A 19,940-nucleotide genomic window follows, 5' to 3' on the forward strand; every position below is an offset into this window, starting at 1 on the left:
TCTAAAATGTTGTTAGTACCAAAAATATCACTGTAAAACATTTTAAAATATAGGGTGGGGCAAAAGCAAGTTTACAGTTGTAACTACATAAAACAGTTTATGCTTTATTAATTGTTGTGTTATTTTCCACATGAACAACTGTAAACATACTTTTGCCCCACTCTGTATTTATTTTGAGACAAGAAGTGTGTTTTTATCTATTTTTAATTTTTTTTATTTTTAAAGATTTTATTTACTTTTAGAGAGAGGGGAAGGAAGTGGGAAAGAGAAGGAGAGAAACATTGATGTGTGAGAGAAACATTGATTGGTTGCGCCCCAACCAGGGACTGGGCCGCAACCCAGCATCTGCCCTGACCAGGAATCGAACCAGCAATCGAACCAGCAATCGATCCAGCAACCCTTGGCTTTGGGGGACAATGCCCAACCAACTAAGCCATGCTGGCTGGGGCAGGAATAGCATTTTTAATAAATACATTCCTGTCATAGTAAATTGCAACCAAGGTAAGATGTCAAAACTAAAGGTATTTGATATGACTAAAAAAGTTGAACTTATACATTCTCTAGTGTAACTAAAAATGATTAGTTGAAAGAAGTGATTAGCTGAACAAAGATGAGGGGAAAAAAACAGAGACCACATTTCTATCTTTTCCCCATGCTAACAAATGTGTGAAAATCAAGACCTGGTCACTTCCTTGTATTATTAACAGCAGGGGTTTATCCAGGCTGCAAGAGTTTTAAATTAAGTTTTGGAGGGAAATTTTGTAAAACCATTTCAAATGGTATTTTCATGCTACCCACATTCTGTCTTCAGACATATAGTCAGTGGTATTACTACTTGTGCACAAAAATTGCCTGCAAAATTTATTTGCCAAAAAGCAAATATCCTGTCTTTGGTCAAGTTTCAAAGGATTCAATTCAGTTTTGTGACAAGCAAAGATGGATAAATGCTCTGGGTTTCAGCCTCACATTTTTTAATAGGATGCTGGTTTGGGGCCTGTGGTATAGCATTACCTATCTTTTTATATTTATGTCATTAAGAAAATATATTCAGTTTATAATCATCTATCTATTTAAAGAAAAAAATGTTAACTTAAATTCACTCATCTGGAAAATCAATGCTCAATTTCTCTTACCAAGTTGAACCAAGACTACCCTGTGCCTCCCTAAATGCTATAATAGCTAGCTCCTTAAAGTAAATAAAAATACAATTTCCTTTTATTCAATATACAAAATCAAATACAGAACAAAATAAACTTTAGTAGGTGCTCTCAATTATAAATAAAAATAGTCCATAGTTCCTGGTCAAATTCAATACTGTATCATCGTTAAAAGGCAAAATACCAGCTATTAAATAAATAGGTATATGGATTTCAGTTTGACAACCATGGATGGAGCTCCAGGTGGCATTACAATATACACGTAATTACATTTTTTCAACCTTTCAATAAATTACCTCCATGACTAAATTTTCACAAAATCCAAGGCCCAAAGAATTGATACAGTGTCAATTAGTGGTTAAATATACACTTTTGAGTCTGTAGATTTGGTTTGAGCTGTTAATTACTATCTCTACGATAGTTGGTCAGTAACTTAACATTTCTGAGCCTTTTGTGTAAACTGGAGATAATAACAATATTCATTGTAAGGGTTACTATTGTCAGGATTAAACAAAAGAATTCACACAAACTGCTTAGTATAGTACCAACTTGCTGACAACAGATGCTATCAATAGATGCTAACTATTAATTTTTAAAGACTAATTATTTTGAAATCACATTTTGTAGTTACTCATAATTAATGTATTTCACGGACAAAATGTTAATTCCATAGCCATTACCTTTATTGCTGAAATCATCAATTAACACAATTTCTGCTAAATATTTCCTTGGAGTCCTTTTAATCACACTGTGGACTGTTCTCATGAGAGTCGACCATCCTTCATTATGGAAGACAATGACAACGCTGGAGGTGAGCAGGTTTTCATCATAGTGCCAATACTTACATCTGCAAAAGGAAATTTTCATCACATTTACTTAGGGGTCATCTGTAATGCTTGGTTTCGAACTTATTGTGATTATGCCTTTCTTTCTTTCTTTCTTCCTTCCTTTCTTTCTTCTTTTTTTTTGTTTTAAAGATTTTACTTATTTATTTTTAGAGAGAGGGGAAGGGAGGGAGAAAAAGAGGAAGAGAAACGTCAATGTGTGGTTGCCTCTCATGCACCCCCTACTGGTGACCTGGCCTTCAACTCAGGCATATGCCCTGACTGGGAATCAAACCAGCAAACCCTTTAGTTCACAGGCCAGCACCCAATCTACTGAGCCACACCAGCCAGGGCTGTGATAATGTTTTCTGATTGCAATAAATATTATTGACTTAACTAAGGTAAGTGAATGAAATACAACCTTTTATATTTTAACAGAAAGACAAGAGAGAAGAGAGAAGCTGCAATGAGATGAAGTTATTCATAGACAAAGCTACTTCCTAACCATCTGGGACTTTTTATATGACTAGAGAACTAGTTCGTGAATTCATACTTCTCAGGCGGGATGCTTAAGATATTACTTAAAGATAATCAGGTTTGTTTGTTTGTTTGTTTTTCATGATTTAGAGTTCAGTATATTTTCCTTTTTAAAACTCAGACTTCTGATACAAAGCATTTATTTTACTTGCTGTGAATAAATCACTTTATAACAGTGTTCAAATACTATCCTATTCTATCAATAATATGCCTAAAATATTAAGACAAAAATTTTAAGGCTGAACTGTGGCATGTAGCAGGCACTCAAAAATTAACTTGAATACATAAAGATCTTATATTGTTTGCAGAGTAACTAGACTGGCTAAAAAAGGATCTTTAGCTATTCAACACAGAACTATCTGAGACTGTAACATGCTTGAAGTTGCCAGGAGGTTTTTTCTGCTTGGAAGGAAACTCAGAACGGGGCCTGACTAAAGACTCAAGGAGCCAGGGAAGGCTCAGTGAGTTTCATAGACATGTGAAGCATATATGCATATATGTACATAGATATCTCTTTGTGTGTCTCTGTGTGTATATCTTATATGTATGTATACCCACGTATTATGTATTTTTTGTTTGGTTATGGCTGCGGGGGGAACAAGATAGTAAGAACAAGGCAGACTAATGAGAACAATCTGAAACCCACGGTCTTTTTCAGGAGTTAATTTTCAGAACTAGCACTTGAGCCTATTTCATTTTCCTTGATAAGTGGAAGGGAGAGCTTTCTTTCCCCACCGCCACCCCCCCCCCCAAAAAAAAAACTTTCCATGAATTAGTAAATAAGCTTGTTCTAAGGATTAAATTTAAAACCATAAAAGCAATAATTCACAATATCAGCCTGACAACCTATACTAGCATTTAGAACAGTAACTGTTATCTAAAATAGGACCTGGCCCAAAACAGAAGGAGACAGCCTTTTCTCCAGGTCATTATTTTCCTTTCAAAACTGTTCTCAATTGTGTTCTTAGAAGCTGTTTTTCTAGAAGCACAGACTGAATCTGGTACTCCATCTGCACTTTCTCACTGAATGAGCAAGTAGTAAGTACCTACTCTGCCCATGCTCTGAGCAGGACACTGGAGCCGCAACATCAAGGAACACACTGCCCTTACAAAGCCAAGAGTCCTACAGGAGTCCTGCGACATGGGACAAATATTTTGCTCTCCCTGAATGTGTTGGTGGGAAAACCAGGGTACACTTGGCCTCCAGACACGTGGTCAGGAAGGCCTCCTGCAGCCAGTGTTGGAGCGGGGAGCCCAAAAGGGTGATGCAAAAAGTTTTGAGACCAAAGAAGTGCGGCCGGAGTCAGGAGGAAAAGATAAGAGCACAAGACTTAACTGTGCATACGATTCAGAAATTATGAGAACTTTAAAAATAAATGGAAGATCTGTATCTTCCATTAAACTGAAAAATAAACATAAGTTAAAGAGGAGACATTACAAGAAAGGGCATTTGCTGTATAATAGCAAATAACAGCAAATACTTACGTGCCAGGCATTATTCTATTTGCTTTACTTTTCTTTTTAAGTGTATTTTATTGTTCATGCAATTACAGTGTCCCATTTTTTTCTCCCTTGGATCCCTCTCTGCCCTGCCTTCTCCTCCAGAACGCCCCTCACCTTAGTTCATGTCCATGGGTCATACATACAAGTTCTTTGGCTTCTCCATTTCCTATTTGCTTTACTTTTTTTAACTTATTTTACCTGCCAACACCACTATGAGGTTAGTGCTATTAATCTCCCTGTTTTACAGATAAGGAAACTGAGGCTCAGAGATAAATGACTTGCCTAATTTCATACAGCTAGTAAGTCATGAAGCCAGGAAACAAACCTTGGCTATATTGAGTTTATAAGAATTCTTGTTAAACATGAATAAGAGACGAAGAAAAAAATATACTAGCTATACCTATATATGAATGACTAAAAATTGATCTAGGATCTAAGCATTGATGCTGACACTGAATACCAATTCCACGCAAGGCACCTGCAGAGCTTATTGTTACGTGACGAGAGCATTCTTCCCTCCACCTCTTCCCAGCCCTTTTTCGGGCAGGAGATACCCCAGGAATGGGGAAGGAATGGTGCACTAGGTCATCCCTCAACAAGCAGCTAAACAGAGAGGGCTTCCCAAAGCTGAGAGGGGCCAAATGCTCTTTCAGAATAACAAGTAAAAAATATAGCAGTGGAGGAATTCAGATGAACTAACCTGCGCAGAGCAAGGTCTGTCTGATTTTAGATGCGTAGGGATGATAACTCCCTCCCTCTCAACAACCTGTGACCCATACGCGGAGCCTTAGGCTGCATTTTTCTGATTTTCTATTGTGACATGGGGCCATTGGCTAGAGCACACAGTAGAGCTTATCATATACAAAACCTTGATGTTAAGACTTAGTATGGAAAGAAGCATCCATGGTATTGAGGTAAAATCCCCTATTTTTCATCTTTTCTCTCACTTTACTGGCATAGAATTTGTAATGAGTTCTAAAAAGAAGGAAGACCAACTGAAAATAGAATGCCACATTTAGACAAATGGGTTTTGGTACAGACTTTTGACTAACTTCTGCCCTCTAGCGCCTCATTTTCCAAGAGAGCTTCAATATCCTCTAGCATCAAGGACAGCAGTGCCCTAGCTGCATCGCAGAACTGCTCTGGTTGCAAACATCCACATTCAGGTCACAGGCTAGCAATGATTAAAGCTGTACAGGTATTCTTAAAGTAATTTTACAGAATGCTTTCATGGTAGCTGTGTGGGCCAGGTGCTTGGTATCAGAAAAAAAGATGAGAATAAAGAATTTTCATAGTGACTTTTCTGTAACTCAAAAAGTAGATTTCAAAACCAAAAATGAAATGCCCAAATAATTTACTTGTTTTCTCTCTGTGCCAGCTATATTTTCTAACATCTGTAGATTGATTTAAAGCCTTGTTGCAGCTAGGCTTTATCTACAAATAATACTAATTCAGCAGACTATGAAAAGCAACAAATTTAGGCTGCAAGTTCCTGCACTCCATATGTGCTATCATTAATCTACAGTAACGTGTGTGTGTGTGTGTACATGCTTGCATATTTGTGTGTGGAAGTTACTCATCTTGCCCATTTTAAAGGTTGTATCTTACTTCTAGACCATTTCCTGAGAGTCTCAATAAAGAGTCATTTGGGAGTCTTTTCCTTTAATTGTGCATTCCATAACTAGGAATATTCTTTAGGCATAGGGAAAAATTTCTCAACCTGGGAAATACTGATTTTTTTTTAAACTACCCATTTTTATTTTTAAATAAATTGAAAACCTTTCCTGTCTCCATCTAAAAGCACTTTTACCCATTCCCATGATAAAAGGAAGTGGAATAATATAACTTACAAAGCAGTGCTGACACCCAAGGGATAATGAATTAGTGATATAGAATATAAAATTTAACTTGGCATTCAGAAACCAATATGTATTTTCAATGAAAGGAGAATTATCGCTGTTAAACCCATTTACTAAACCTCAACAGACTGAGGGGAGTGGATCTTATCCAAGTATTCAGTTCCTATGCACTTTGACTGGAAGGATTCAAAGTAAGTTCCTTGAGAATATGCTATGGTAGATTTTATTCCTTACAGTTCATTACACATAGCAAAATAAAGAATCTGAGCATCAAGGAGATTTATAAATTAAACTTCCTGGTCATCTGGATGTGCTCCATTTTGTCAATGTATTTTCTAGAAAAGATTGTCATAATAATTCATAACATTGCCAATATAATAGGACAGTATTACAACCATTAGTCTGGCTATATATTCCTTTGAATATATAATTTAAAATTACATTGGCACTGTAATTTTTTTTGCAACTATATCATATTGCTAGCTCCACAAGTCCCTGGGACTTGTCTCCCCAAAGTATTGTTAAGCCCAGTGTTTCTCACTTTGTATTTTTTCAGTTGAATTCAGAATACCATATTTATATTTATTATTGGTTTAGGTACTTGTCTAGCATAGTCCTTCTCTCTTTGATAATTCTGTCAATTTGTGTGTATAACCATCCCTCCCAGTTTTCTATGTGTTGAAAATTGGATTAGTATGATTGCTATCTCTGTATCTACTGTTTACGTGAATGAATATGAGGTCAAATATAATACTTTACAGCTATGTGTAATCCATAAGAGGTTGCTATCATTCCATTCATCAATTTCACCTAACTCCACTATCATTTACATGACATTTCTTTATCTGTCCATAGGGATCTGAAGACTTTACTGAAATAGCCTGCTAAATCAAGATGTAGTAGGTATAGCACAGTCTCCTGCTCCTAACATAAGCTCACATCTTTCTTTAGATACAGTTACTTAGTTTGGTTTGACTCCTTTTCATTGACCATGCTGGCACATAGTGACCACTACTTTTTAAGTATGTATAAATGATCCCTCCTAGAATCTTAACAGTCCATCAATGTCAAGTTTCCAGAACCAAACTTTCTCTTTCCTGTTTGGAACATATAAGGCAGTATTTTCCCATCTCCAGTTTCCTAAAAGCTCTCCTCTTCCCCACAATCCCTCGGGATTACCGACAGCATTTTCTCTCAAACTCATCTGGTAAGTTCCTCAATATCTAGTCCTATAGAGGCTTTAAAGGTCTCAACAAATTAAATGTACTCGAGTGTGTTCTTATTCTGTGTTCATTATATTTGAACTTAATTCCCTCTTAGCATATTGGCTATAAAACTTGCAATATGGAGATCACTCCTGCAGAGAGCTAAGAAAGAAACAAAAGTATTTTACATATCTCTTTCTCTCATGTTGAAATCATATAATGTGTCCTAATAATCTGCCTAGTGTGCTTTTTCTTTATTTTACTCCAAACATATTATTTTTCAATTAAAAAAAAGTTTTTCATTATCTTTGGCAGACACCACTTGCCTGCATGTCTGGGATGCTTTCTGCGTCTCTGAAAGGTGCCCAGCACTCACAGTCCTGCCCAGGTCCTCTTCTGCAAGAGTCTATTTAAACAGCAGTGACTGAGTGGAAGAGACCGATTGCATGTTGTCATCTCTAGTCCGGCAGGATGGACTAGCAGTGAACACATACCCACGCTGGGCCAATCAGAGGCCCTCGCCCTGGACTTTGGGCTTCTGAGATGCCAGCTGGCTTCTATTGGGCTCTTGAATGATCAATCTCATGACACAAGGGCTGAGCAGAAATTTTTATGGAGAAGCAGAGAAAGAAGTAGAGATGAGAATTCAAAAACTCTCAGAGAGAAAAGCATATGACTTTGGTTCTCAATTTTTCATTTCCTGGTTCCTGACCTCAGGTTTTATGAAATACTCTTATGTCCTTTCAATTAGTTGCTCATACCCTTCACCCCCTCCCTTTTTAGCTAGCTAAGTAGATTTGATTCTGGCAAATAGTCCATGTCTAACATGCTACTTTTGATATTTTTGTAAGTTTTAGTTTATTATGTATATGTCATATAGAATTAAACTTAGAGCTTTTCACCATTTTCAGTCAATAAATCTATCTATTTAATGAATTAAATATTAATAAAAAGTCTTTAACTTCTGCTCTATTGAGGTTGAAAGTCAAAATAAATGAATACAGAATTAATGGCTGGGTATGCAAAAAATTGTTCAGGTATACCACCTTTCAGGATATAACTAGGTAACTGAGTAAGTACAGCTGTTTGCCATATTTGTTTCTGAGTGTACTGGGTGGTGCTGTAATTGGAAGGTAGGCAACCAGAACAGATATGAATGTACGGCCAATCAGTGGCTTTAGCTCATCGTGCCCATAATTTTTATCAGACCCACCCTCCTATCAGCAAAATCTAAATTAAAACCAAACAAACACATGCTTGCCATCTGTGCAATGTTTTAAGACAAAGTTCCCCTAGTTCTAACCAGGTAGCTGCACCTAAACTTCTTCCGGGATGGATTTCATTTTCTGAAGCAGAGAGTTGAGGTCTATCAGCTTATTTGATGTCCAAATGATCAATGTGTGGGAGGAACGGGGGAAATTCTTAGTGGAGCATAATGGGCAGGACCAGAAACGCTCTGGCTCACCCTGGCTGACTGCTAAGGCAAGAAACTACAAAAAGAACTACAAAAAACACTGCTTTATGTGGTTTATGTAACAAAAAATAGCACCATTATCTGCTTAGACCACTTGTGGCTTCCTGTGACCTAAGGCTCTTGGAAAAGCTTGCATCTGTATTTATTTCCATTTTCTCTAGCCTTCTCTGAGGGAGCCATTTACTGGCACCTGCTCAGTTAGGGGGAGACAGCTGTCTAGTCGTTAGCGGAGACAGCTGCCAATGATCCTCAAACACAGACACAGAATGGTTGGAATTCACAGCTCCAAACAGCCAGAGGCTTCCTAAAGGCTCACGCCATCCTGGGCCACTCTGCTTGCGGCCTCTATAGCAACCTTAAATAATGTGCACACTCTGGGGCAGAAAAAATGGCTTTAGAGAACATGGCCATCTCAGCCATCCTGCTGATGCACCTATTCATCTAGGGTCCTGTCAAGCCAACCATGGCGGGAGGTCTCTGTTTTGAGATACTAGAGAGATGTAGGAGAGAACTTCACAGTTGACAGATGACAAGAGTGATTACACAGGGATGACTATATGTCCCTTTGGTGAGGACATTAGTGGCATCAGGGACCTCAGGCCCAGGGGTTAGTGAGCACCTGCTGTGTGGACACAATGAAAAGCTTACCTCAGTGAGCCACACAGGAGGCACCCAAATGCCCGCCCACGAGGAATCCACGAAGACAATGCACTCCCGAGCATGTGCCCAACAGTCAGAGCTGACTGCAGAGCTAGTTGGGAAAAACATGAGGGAGCTAAAATTCTAGCACACTGGGGCCAAATAAGTGGTTTATTGTGATATCATTTTCTATTATTTATTGTGATATCATTTGATCCAAGACTGGGGAAACGCAGTTCTAAGAGCTCTTAGAGTGTCCAAAGCACATTCACACACATCTGAGTTTCACAGTAACCCCGTGAGGCAGGTGGAACAGGCATTAGTATTATTTCTTTTATACGCAAGGAGACTGAGTAATTCATATAAACATTAGGTTATATGAATTACTCAAAGCCACAGTGACAGAGGTGAGATTTAAAATTAAACCTTTAAAGTTCCTTCCCCTAAACCACTGTTTTACTAAGAATTACTCACAAATAAAGTACTTAAAGAAAATAGGAAAATGAATTCCTTATTTTCACTCAGTGCCCAGGGAATACATGGCCCCTAACACAATAACTGCACACCGCTCTATGGAGTTCTGCCTGATTTTAAGGGTTGAGAATACTAAGAATGTTGAACTATGTCATTGGATTGCTGTCTTCAAATATTCTTTTTTTGAAAAGGAAAAAGATACTCAGACACGTGTCCATTTAATGATTTAAATGTCAAACTGCAATTTAGAAAAAAATTCTGGCAGGGTATCCAAGGACTGGACATATGTTCTTGTACATTTCTATAAAACTCCCTGGGAAAGGAAAAGGAACGTTTCATAGTATGAGCCATATGTTTCTAGCTATATTGGACTCTCATTTCAAATGAGCTTGCATACCATAGTCTAATTTTACAGAAGTACCAGATTATCAAATACCAATAAATTTCATTTGAAACAACAGCCACTAACAGGATTAAGGATCAAGATTGGGCACCATGGCACAGATAAAACAGGATGAATCAGTATAGGCTTGTGTCTGTTATGGTTATTACTTTATGTGGCACCTATGCCACAAAGGGCTTTAGGCAGTTAACAGAGACACACAGAATGCCACAATATTACAAAAAGTAAAAATACGAGGAGGAAACATGGATAAAGAAAGCTTGAGGAAGAAAAGGGAAAGCAAGGATTAGGTATTAAAAATGCACACCAGCCCTGGCTGGTGTGGCTCAGTGGATTGAGCACTGGTCTATGAACCAAAAGGTCACTGATTCTATTCCTGGCCAGGGCACATGCCTGGGTTGCAGGCCAGGTCCCCAGTTGAGGGTGTGTGAGAGGCAACCAATCGCTGTTTCTCTCCCTCTCTTTCCCCCTCCCTTACCCTCTAAAAATAAACAAATAAAACCTTTAAAAAAATATTAAAAATGCCTACCGGAAGGCCAAGGACGCTTATGTGCAAATCATGGGCACCACTCACAATGGCTACACAATGAATGGCACCACTCTGAGTTGGGCAATACGGTGGTCCTGGGTGCCCTCTGTACCCATATACAATAAGGGTAGACCACAATTTGGCTTGAATTCTCCTAACAGGGAAACCTGGTCAGAACTGTGTTTAAAAAACCAGTTGTTCAGAAGAAGTTTAATATTCTTGGTGTGTAAACCAGATGGGATTTTTTTCTAGGGGGCTTCCTTATGGTAGATGCAATGATGAGTTTCACTGGGCTGTTTTTCATGGAGGCTGTCAATGGAGACCAATGGCATTATACCAAAATATAAGTCAGTAAAAACACTTGTGCAGAGACCAAGTTGGGAATTTAAGTTCAACACAGATTTGAAAATCACACTTTGCAAACATTCCTTAAAATGTTTATTGAGTCATCTCCTATTCCATGTTTCACCACTCAGTGAGAGATTATATGTCTTCTCAATGTACTCTAATTACAATAAGGAAATCATATTGACCATATGGAGAACTTGTATTTCCAAAAGCAAATCTTGACTTTTGAAGAAAAGGTATAACCTTACAGTGGTAGCATAGTAAATTTAGGTTGGAGTTAGTAAATAGATAATTTTCCAGCAGAGAACTATTAGATATTGAAGGAGTTACAAATATAAGTATATAATATTTACTTACGGAAGTCTTAAACATTGATTGATACTAATGCTTCTACAAAATGAAGAGACTCACTAGATCATTTTTTGAAGACTCTGTCAACTGTAAAACTATGAATATAGATGTGGGAAAGAGTACAAATCTATAATAGCATTTATTAATTCACAGAACAGGCAGTTTCTGGGGCTAATAAGAATATATTAACTATGTTCAGTAATTCATCTTATTAAAAGTATTAGGAAGCCAGGTTGTTCATTTAGCATGTAATATAATTGATAGATATGAGATGTTTACTAAATATTGCCGAGGAGAAAATGCAGTGATAGCATTTCAAGAAATCATTAAAGTAGTCTACCTCTTTTCTTACATTAGTTCAATTATCTTTACTTCCCTCTTACATGGTTGCTGCATTGTAATTTTTTCTTTTAAGATTTTATTTAATTATTTTTAGACAGGGGGAAGGGAGGGAGAAAGAATGGGAGAGAAGCATCAATGCATGGTTGCCTCTCATGTGCCCCATCCCCCCTCCCACTGGGGACCTGGCCCACAACCCTGGGACGTGCCCTGACTGGAAATCGAACCTGTGATCCTTTGGTTCGCAGGCCAGCGCTCAATCCACTGAGCTACACTAGCCAGGGCTGCTTCATTGTAATTTTCTGGAAAATCAAATCCTCTTAAGGCTAATGAGTCACCAAAAGTGAGTTGGGGTTAGTTATCAAAAGGTTTATGGCCCCAAAATGGGACAGGACTCTAAGGTAAGAAATGAAAGAGTAAGCTAATCCTTACCATGAAGAAGGCAGATGCCAGGAAATTTCAAACCACATTTTTGGAAAACATTGTAGTTCACTGAAATCTGGCAAGGAACATACAAGGACTGAACATGTGAACATTACATGTGAGGTACAGTTAATTGTCATCTTGAGACAGTATATTATCAATTTGTTACCTCTTCTCCGCACAGTCCCTGGGTTTCTAATAGGTCTATAGACAGGCTGCATGCAAGGGAGACTATCATTTAAAAAAAAGAGAAAAAAAGGAAAAGGGCAAAACAAATCTGTGTGTGAGGTGAAAGCTGATAGACCAGGTGGACCAGGGATATGGCGGACAGCAGAGACAGACTCCAGAGTCAAAAAAAATACTATCAAGTAAAGGAAACAGTTTTCAATCCTTTGATCTAGCAATTCCACTGGGAGTCTGTCCCATTGAAATCAATGGTGGTTGAAAAGATTGAGCCACAAGCTTGTTCATCACAGCATTGTTTATTATAATGAGGAATTGGAAACAACTCAAATGTCCCAAAATATAGGACTGGTGAAATCAGTTGTGGTCACTCATGCAGTGGAATATCTACGTAAAAAAAAAAGTCCTGCTTTGGTGATAGCATTTTCTTCTTTAAAATGATCTGTTAGACATAAAAATTCCCCTTTTGTAAAACATTTTAAAATAAAAATGCTATTCAAGTCTGCATCAAGTGAACAAGTGAATATGACCTGGCAGCTTCATAATCAACAAACCCCTGATAACTTCTTTTCTTATTCAAACAATCGCAGTAAGGCTTTCCCTGGAACCAGAGTTTCCACCTTACCAACAAAATTAGACCAAACTCTGGCATTCACTTTGTCGGCGACTTTACTGGATTCTAAGAAGCTAAGGGCACAATTTCAAAAAACATCACTATTTATACCCACTCTCATTTTTATTCAATAGCAGGATATTTGATGGATTTGCAAATTATACTGAAGGTGCCTCTGCATTTCACTTCTGCCAGTTTCCCCCCCCCCCTCCTGATACTAGCTTGTTATTCCATCTAATTACACGACCCTTCCAGATAGTTGCCATGGTGTCACGCCAACGGAGCGGGCGCCCGCACAGAGCCGAGTGGCCAAGAACACTGTTATTTCTCAGAGATCCGCAGCAGTGAGACGCAGTGATAAACGTGCTCAAGTGGAAAAGGAAAACACAAACAAAGATACATGAGCTCTGTTGGAAGAAATCCTTTATGAGGACCAGTTGGCAACGTTTGGAAGTTTATAAATCCAAGTAGAAAAGCCAGCTCTTCTGAGTTCTAGTATAATGTTTCCAATACTATTATGAAGTGTGTTTAACTATCACCATTTTAGAAATAAAATATTGCATGGAGTGGAAAAATTATATCTCTTGAAATTCTACCAAAAGCTGTAGAAATCCTAGATACTCTGATGCAGTTTAAAAAAAAAAATTCTAGACATTCTGAAGCAGTCAAGATATGTTCAATTACATTTCTCAAGAATAAAAAGGCTTAAATTCCTTGAAATAGCTCTCAGTGGACATCACGACGTGGCAATCTAAAAAAACCACACAGCTTTGACAGACTTTCGGTCCCTCTGCTCTCCATGTGCTTCTACTATGCCATCACGCTCACGCCACAAGCTGATGGCCAGCCTGGGGTAGTGCCTGGCTGTCCCAGATCAGGGTTACTTCAGCAACCTGCACGGTTATCTTTTACACAAAAGGCTTCAATGAAAGAAGCAGCTTCCTCATTACCTGAGACATTAGACTGAAGAACACTTAAAGTTTTTATTCACATAACACTGGCAACAACAACAACAGAAAACTTTTGTTTAAAAAAAAAATCAAGTTGCTAAACTTAAGACCTCAGGAGCAATTTAATTGATCCCCTGGCTACCTCAAGCCTTATTTTCTCTTGCTGATATCAATCTGTTAAAAATCCTTGATTCTGGGGAGCACAGACAACTATAAGGTTACTGTTATAGGGGGAAAAGAGTTTGCTTATAGTTACTTTCAAATTATTCCCACTTTAGTTTTAAAGATTTCTCCATGAAATTATCCACATCCTTACATAGAGCCAATAACAGTAGCTCTGTGCCTCTGCAGAATTGTTAAAATTGAGGCTATACTTTAAAGTATACTTTATTCACATTTTATATTTCCAGGTTCCAGAAATACACACACATTTGTATTATATTGCTCTTTTCTTCACAGGACTTTTGTAAACAACTTCCCCACAATCAGCTACAGGGTAACTATCTCTAGTTTTACTGATCCCAAGAGTGTACGAAACTGCCCAGCATCATGTCTGCAACTTTTGATCCTCAAACACCATTCATTTATTTTCCTGTATTATTCCAACTGGATTTTCTGGACATGGTCTTTTAGACTTTGTTGTATGTTTATTGGAGACCAAGACTGAAGTAAGAGACAGGTGTGGTAGTCTTTTGTTTATGTGCTACCTGGGAAGAATTTAAATCACTCCTCTTGAAAAGGATGCTACTCTTATTGTAGTAACTTTGTGATTTGGCAAGATAAAAATAAATGTTAATGTGAAAATAAAAAAATAAAAAATTACAAAACAAAACCAGAAAAAAAAATCACCTCTTTTGAGGAAAACAAGAGATATAATCTAAATTAGTAAGGGTTTAGTAAGTAACTATTAACATATAGCTAATACATTATATTCAGATAAAATTCTAGGCTGGTTAGCATGAAATTAAAGATTCAATACAGCATCTAACCCTTTAGGTAAGGTGATAAACTTGGGGCCTGAGTATAGGATACTATCACATTTACATGATCATCAGGACCTTTGAAATTCACATTAGGTCTGGTCTGCTAATCAACAGAGACTATGTCAGCACTAAATCTAATAAATATTCCAACGTAGCAGAAAACCTTTGTTGCGTTGGTCATGCCACCGACTGCAGCGGCCTCTGCTGAGCACACTTTGGCTTGATTCCAACACCCTTCCCAAGAGCGTTTTAGCAGTAAGACATGGGAAGTGAGGTGGGGCAGGAGAAAGGAAAGATGAATTATGGGGGTACACTGTATAATAACTAGGCCAGTTTGTTTCTGTTCTTTAAATGGAAAAACTTAATAGTCTATTCTTTTTAATCTTGACATTTCTAAAGGCCATTAACATATTTTATTTCTGGCACAAATTAACAGGTAAAAAAAAATCTGGCCTATTAGAGTTACCATTTTAAGCGTCACTGAGATCTGCATTTACTATAGTGGGGTATTGGACTATATAATGGGGTATTAACTATATACTGAATATTTCTGCAATTAATCCACACTCCATATTCAAATATACAAAAATGCAGTGAATTATTATTCATGGGTTCTGTATTTGTCTACTCTCTAAAATCTATCTGTAACCACCGAGTCAATACTAGGGACAGTTTTGCAGTCATTTGCAAACATGCACCAAGTAGTGAAAAACATGAACCATAATTTGAGCTGCCTATGTGCAGGTGCAAGATGATGCTCGCCCTACCTTCTTGTTTCCACTCTGATGCTGTAAACAGTGTCCTTTTCATAGTCTATTCAGTGCCACATTTTTCTCATTTTTGTGCTTTTCATGGTTGGTTTCGCTGGCTCCAAGCCATAGTGCTGAAGTGCTCTTTGGTGTTCCTAACCATGAGAGGCTGTGATGTGACTTATGAAGAAAATGTGTGTGTTACATAGGCTTTCCACAGGTATGAGCTCTAGTACTGATGGCCAAGAGTTCAGTTATGACTCAACAATTTACATTAAATAAGGTGTTTAAAAAGAAACACACCTTAAAAAAAACCCCAAAACAGAAAAACACATAAAACAAGAATGTATATCGATCAGTTGATGAAAATGCTGTGACCAGAGGCTCATGGGAACCTAACCCTGTTTTTCTCGAGGGGCAATGCTCCTGTGTTCCTAATCCAGCGTTAATAATGACTTCAGAGTAGTTACCGGTATTTCACCAATAAGAAAGGTCAGTTATAAAGTCTGTCACCCTTTTGGACTGCCCGTTAAAAAGGGTAAGCATGCTAGGGGGACGGATTTCTATTCTGTGGGCCAGTGCTCCTGGTCTCCAACGTAACCTGCAAGATGTAAGAGACAGAGACTATCATATTCTCTCAACTAAAACAATTACTATGCCGGAAAATAGAACTTTAATCAATAAGGTTACAAAAAGCCAGGGTAAGTCAGGAACATTCTGTCAAATATTCAGGAATGCCTTGTATAAAAATGTGTCTTGAAAACTACAGGAAGCTGTCAACCCCCCCCCCCCACCCAAAAACAAAACCGTGAAAGAGAGAGAGAGGGGGAGAGAGAGAGAGAGAGAACCTCACAACCGAGCAGCAGTAGCAACCAAGAGCCAGCCACAGAGAAATGAGCCTGTTTTCACTGACAAACCTCCCCTTGAAAGGACAATGTGGTCTCTAGCTTAGATATCAGTCTAGTCTACAAAGATTCTTGGAAGAAACATAGGGTAAAATTGGAAAACAGATTTATATTTTTATAAATGACAAAGGTGTTTTTATTATGAAGTATTAATTTATATACTAAACACTACAGCCCTGATGTATCTTAATTTTTCCTTCACTTTTCTTAATAATGCCAATTACAGACTTAGTCCAGTGGGGCTCACATTCTCTACTGTTTGGTGAATATTTGCTTTTATTCTCTTTATCACATTTAACATTCACAATAATTTGATGAGCCAAATATTACCCACATTTGTCAGAAGATGCAAGCAAAGGTCTCTAACTCTGTGGGGTCCCGAGGTACACCTCACATGCACTCAGGAACTCGGTACCCACAGGTACCACGCAGCGCCCCCTTTCCCTCTAGCTCAGGCTCACTGAGGTGGCGCCCTGCTGCACAGGGGCCTGAGACGCTGCTCCCACTGCCGAGCCTGTTCTCAGGCAAGGCCACTGCCAGGAGGCTTGCCAGTCTGTGCCATGGCCTTAGTTTCCTGTCATTGTAGAACCCACTGGATGGTGGCCTGCCACAAGTTTGACTTACCCTCAAGTGTGGAAAATCACCCTCCTTGAGTTCCATAGACATTTTGGTAAAATCTCTCTCACAGCATTTCCTTAGCATCCAAGTAAAAGTTTCCGATGCTGGCCTGGAGCGCGATCTAAGTGACAGGCATTGTACAACGGTAAAATGTGCCCACTCTCTTAACATCTGCCCTGGGACCACACCTCAGTGCCTTTCTGCTCTCTTCGTATGACGGCTCTTTGCACCTTAGATTTAAGCAATGGCCCTTGCTACAAATAGTTGGAATTTTAAACGGTCATATTTAAAGGAAGAGTTACTTTGGGATCAATCAACATACTCCTCGGGCTCCTAAGTAAAATTTTTATTACTGTAAAAATGTTTCATTAATGCATGCTACAAAGATTACATTTAAAGTGACTGCGCTGGTAAACAGACTTCCCTGATCCCTTATCCGGTCTGATGAAAGGCCCAGGAAGACAGGGACTCACTCCTGGCAGCCACAAGTCCTGGAAAATCGCTCCTCTTTGGACTTTAGGTTCCCTATCTGCAGAATAAAGCAATAGTGCCAAGTGACTGCTCTGGCCCCTTTTAGCTCTAAAACTCTGAGTCTATGAAATATTTACCCTATTTTGAGCAAGGTTTGAAGTGTCTAAGCCATTCCCATTAAAGTGGCCATGTGACTCCAAAAGTGCCATCTTATGCCCCTGGTTCCCATCCATGTGATCAGCCCTTTATCGTGGCTGTCTGAGGACTGAAAGGAAAGCAAAGAACTGGAGTCAGAGGATGGCAGTGGAAGAGGCAAAAACTAGGAATGGGAGTGTAGGAAGAATTCAAGGCGACCCTAGATGGCTGGAGAGAGGAGGGGGGACAGGAGAGCAGAGGGGGAGAAGCGCCTACGCCACCACGCCTGCGGTACTAAGCTCTGTCCTTGCTGCTTGCCAGGTGCCAGCGGAAGGCTACCCATGTCACAAGCCTTACGGCGCTTTTAGAACATAGAACAAATTTTTATGTTCTAAAAACCACAAATATATGTATATAAATGTATGAAGAAAACACATGACAAATACTCACCAAACAGAAGCTGCCCCTGGAAAGGGAAAAAGGGGACTTTGACTTCTTGGGTGACATGGCCAGATGGGTTTCCTCCACCCTCTGCAGCTGGCATATATAAGGGATAACAGGAGGAGATATTCTCTTAACAGGATTATATCCTGGAGATGCTAGAAGGGTTGAGCTTGGCAATGTAAAATAGCTGATTGTCTTCTAGCTAATCCATCCTGGTCCCCTTCCTGCTTCTGAGAAACCAAAGAAGGGTGAGCCTGGTATCCTGGCAGCCAGTCTGATATTCTGTCTGCCAGGCTGGACACAGGCTTCAGGGTTCGGGGTCTGGACTGGACCCCAAGCCCAGGTTTTGCCAAACTGCATGTTGCTGAAAAGCTGGAATCAAAGCAGGGCTTGCTTCTGCACTGATGCTACCCAGCTAAGTTAATAGACATCATATCTATTGTTACTTTCCAAGAAGAGCTGTGAGACCTGGCACAGGCCCAGGGACTGCCAGGCCTCTCAGCCCTTCCAGGAAGCAGGAAGAGGCAAAACCCAAACAGAGAGCAGCCCGCTAAGCTACAGGGGTAACAGCTGCACACCAGCTGCTTGCTGGCCGGGTCTATTCAGCTTTTCTATCTAGACAAACATTGTGGAAGACCCAGGGGGAAAGGTAGAAACATAGAAAAAAAATGAATTTTAAAATGGAAGAGACCTTGGAAGACATCTAGTCTAGTGTTTTCCAAATTGCATTGAGGAGCCAGGGAAGTGCAAAGAACCAAAGCGTAGAGTTTGCTTAGGAATGCACTTAAAGAAAGGATTTTGGGGATTCTGTAGCTAAAATGAGTTAAAAACACTGACAACTCTCACTTCTGTTATTTATATTGTGTTACAGGCCCTCCCCACAATGTTACCTTAATTGACCTCTTAGGGCCGTGATTCTTCATCCACCAGGGGTGATTTTGCCCCACTGGGTGACATGTGACAAAGTCTGGAGACATTTTGGGTGTCACAACCAGGGATGGGGAGGGTGTGTGTATGTGTTACTGGCATATAGTGGGTAGATGCCAGAGATGCTGCTAAACCTCCTCCATGTATGGGACAGTCACCGTGACAAAGAATGTCAATAATGCCGAGACTGAGAAATCCTGTCTTAGAGGCAGGGAACAATTCCACAACAGTGAAATATAAAGCTTTTGCCTGTTACCTTTTTCTACTTTTGTTTTTCTCTTAAAAAAAAAAAAAAAAGGGAAGGTCCTGGGATGCACTGGGTGTACCCCTTGGCCATTAGTTTGGGGTCACTAAGAAGGCAATGCTGTGCAGGAGCTGCATTTGAATCCCAGTGCTGCCAGCTCCTAGTTACATGAACTTCAGGTTGTCTATTGCTCTCAGCCTCGGTTCCATTGTCCAGAAATACGATGAAAACAATATATGCTGTGTCACTATGGTTACAGCATTGGAGACAGGGCATTACAGAACCTAGCACACTGCCAGACACGTAGTAGGTGCTCAGCAAATGGACGATGATGACGTTGATCCTTACCGTCATTTACTAAGGACCCTCTGTCTTTAGGGAGCCAAGTGTCATCAAAGTGACAGACAAAATTACATGGAAGTGGGAGACATAGCTTATCCCTGATTTAAAGTGAGTGAGAAATATTTCCCCCAAACCATGAAAACAAGTGTAAAAAAAGTCCTAGGGCTCGAACCTGCCTTTCTGAGTTGTGTTACGGCTCTAGGACATATTCTAGCATACCCTTAATTCCAGCCCTTCCTCTCCCCAGCCCGAATGCTCGGCATATGACAGTGAAGACAGGGACTAGCACCACAATGACAGGATATGATAAA

The 19,940-nt window shown here is 39.3% G+C and overlaps 1 protein-coding gene across 2 annotated transcripts in view; it reads right to left on the minus strand.

The window, feature by feature from the left end:
• The window catches only part of GALNT7 (polypeptide N-acetylgalactosaminyltransferase 7), a 117,711-nt gene that overhangs the window by 22,492 nt on the left and 75,279 nt on the right, over positions 1-19,940 (minus strand). For both annotated transcript variants that reach the window (XM_054576050.1, XM_054576051.1), the window contains exon 3: positions 1,838-2,004. In XM_054576050.1, coding sequence (XP_054432025.1) covers positions 1,838-2,004 — 167 coding nt within the window. The remainder of the gene's footprint in view (positions 1-1,837; positions 2,005-19,940) is intronic.

The sequence above is a fragment of the Pteronotus mesoamericanus genome, unplaced genomic scaffold, assembly GCF_021234165.1.
Source record: "Pteronotus mesoamericanus isolate MK-2021 breed Mesoamerican mustached bat unplaced genomic scaffold, CSHL_Meso_final contig_32, whole genome shotgun sequence".
NCBI classification, from domain to species: domain Eukaryota; kingdom Metazoa; phylum Chordata; class Mammalia; order Chiroptera; family Mormoopidae; genus Pteronotus; species Pteronotus mesoamericanus.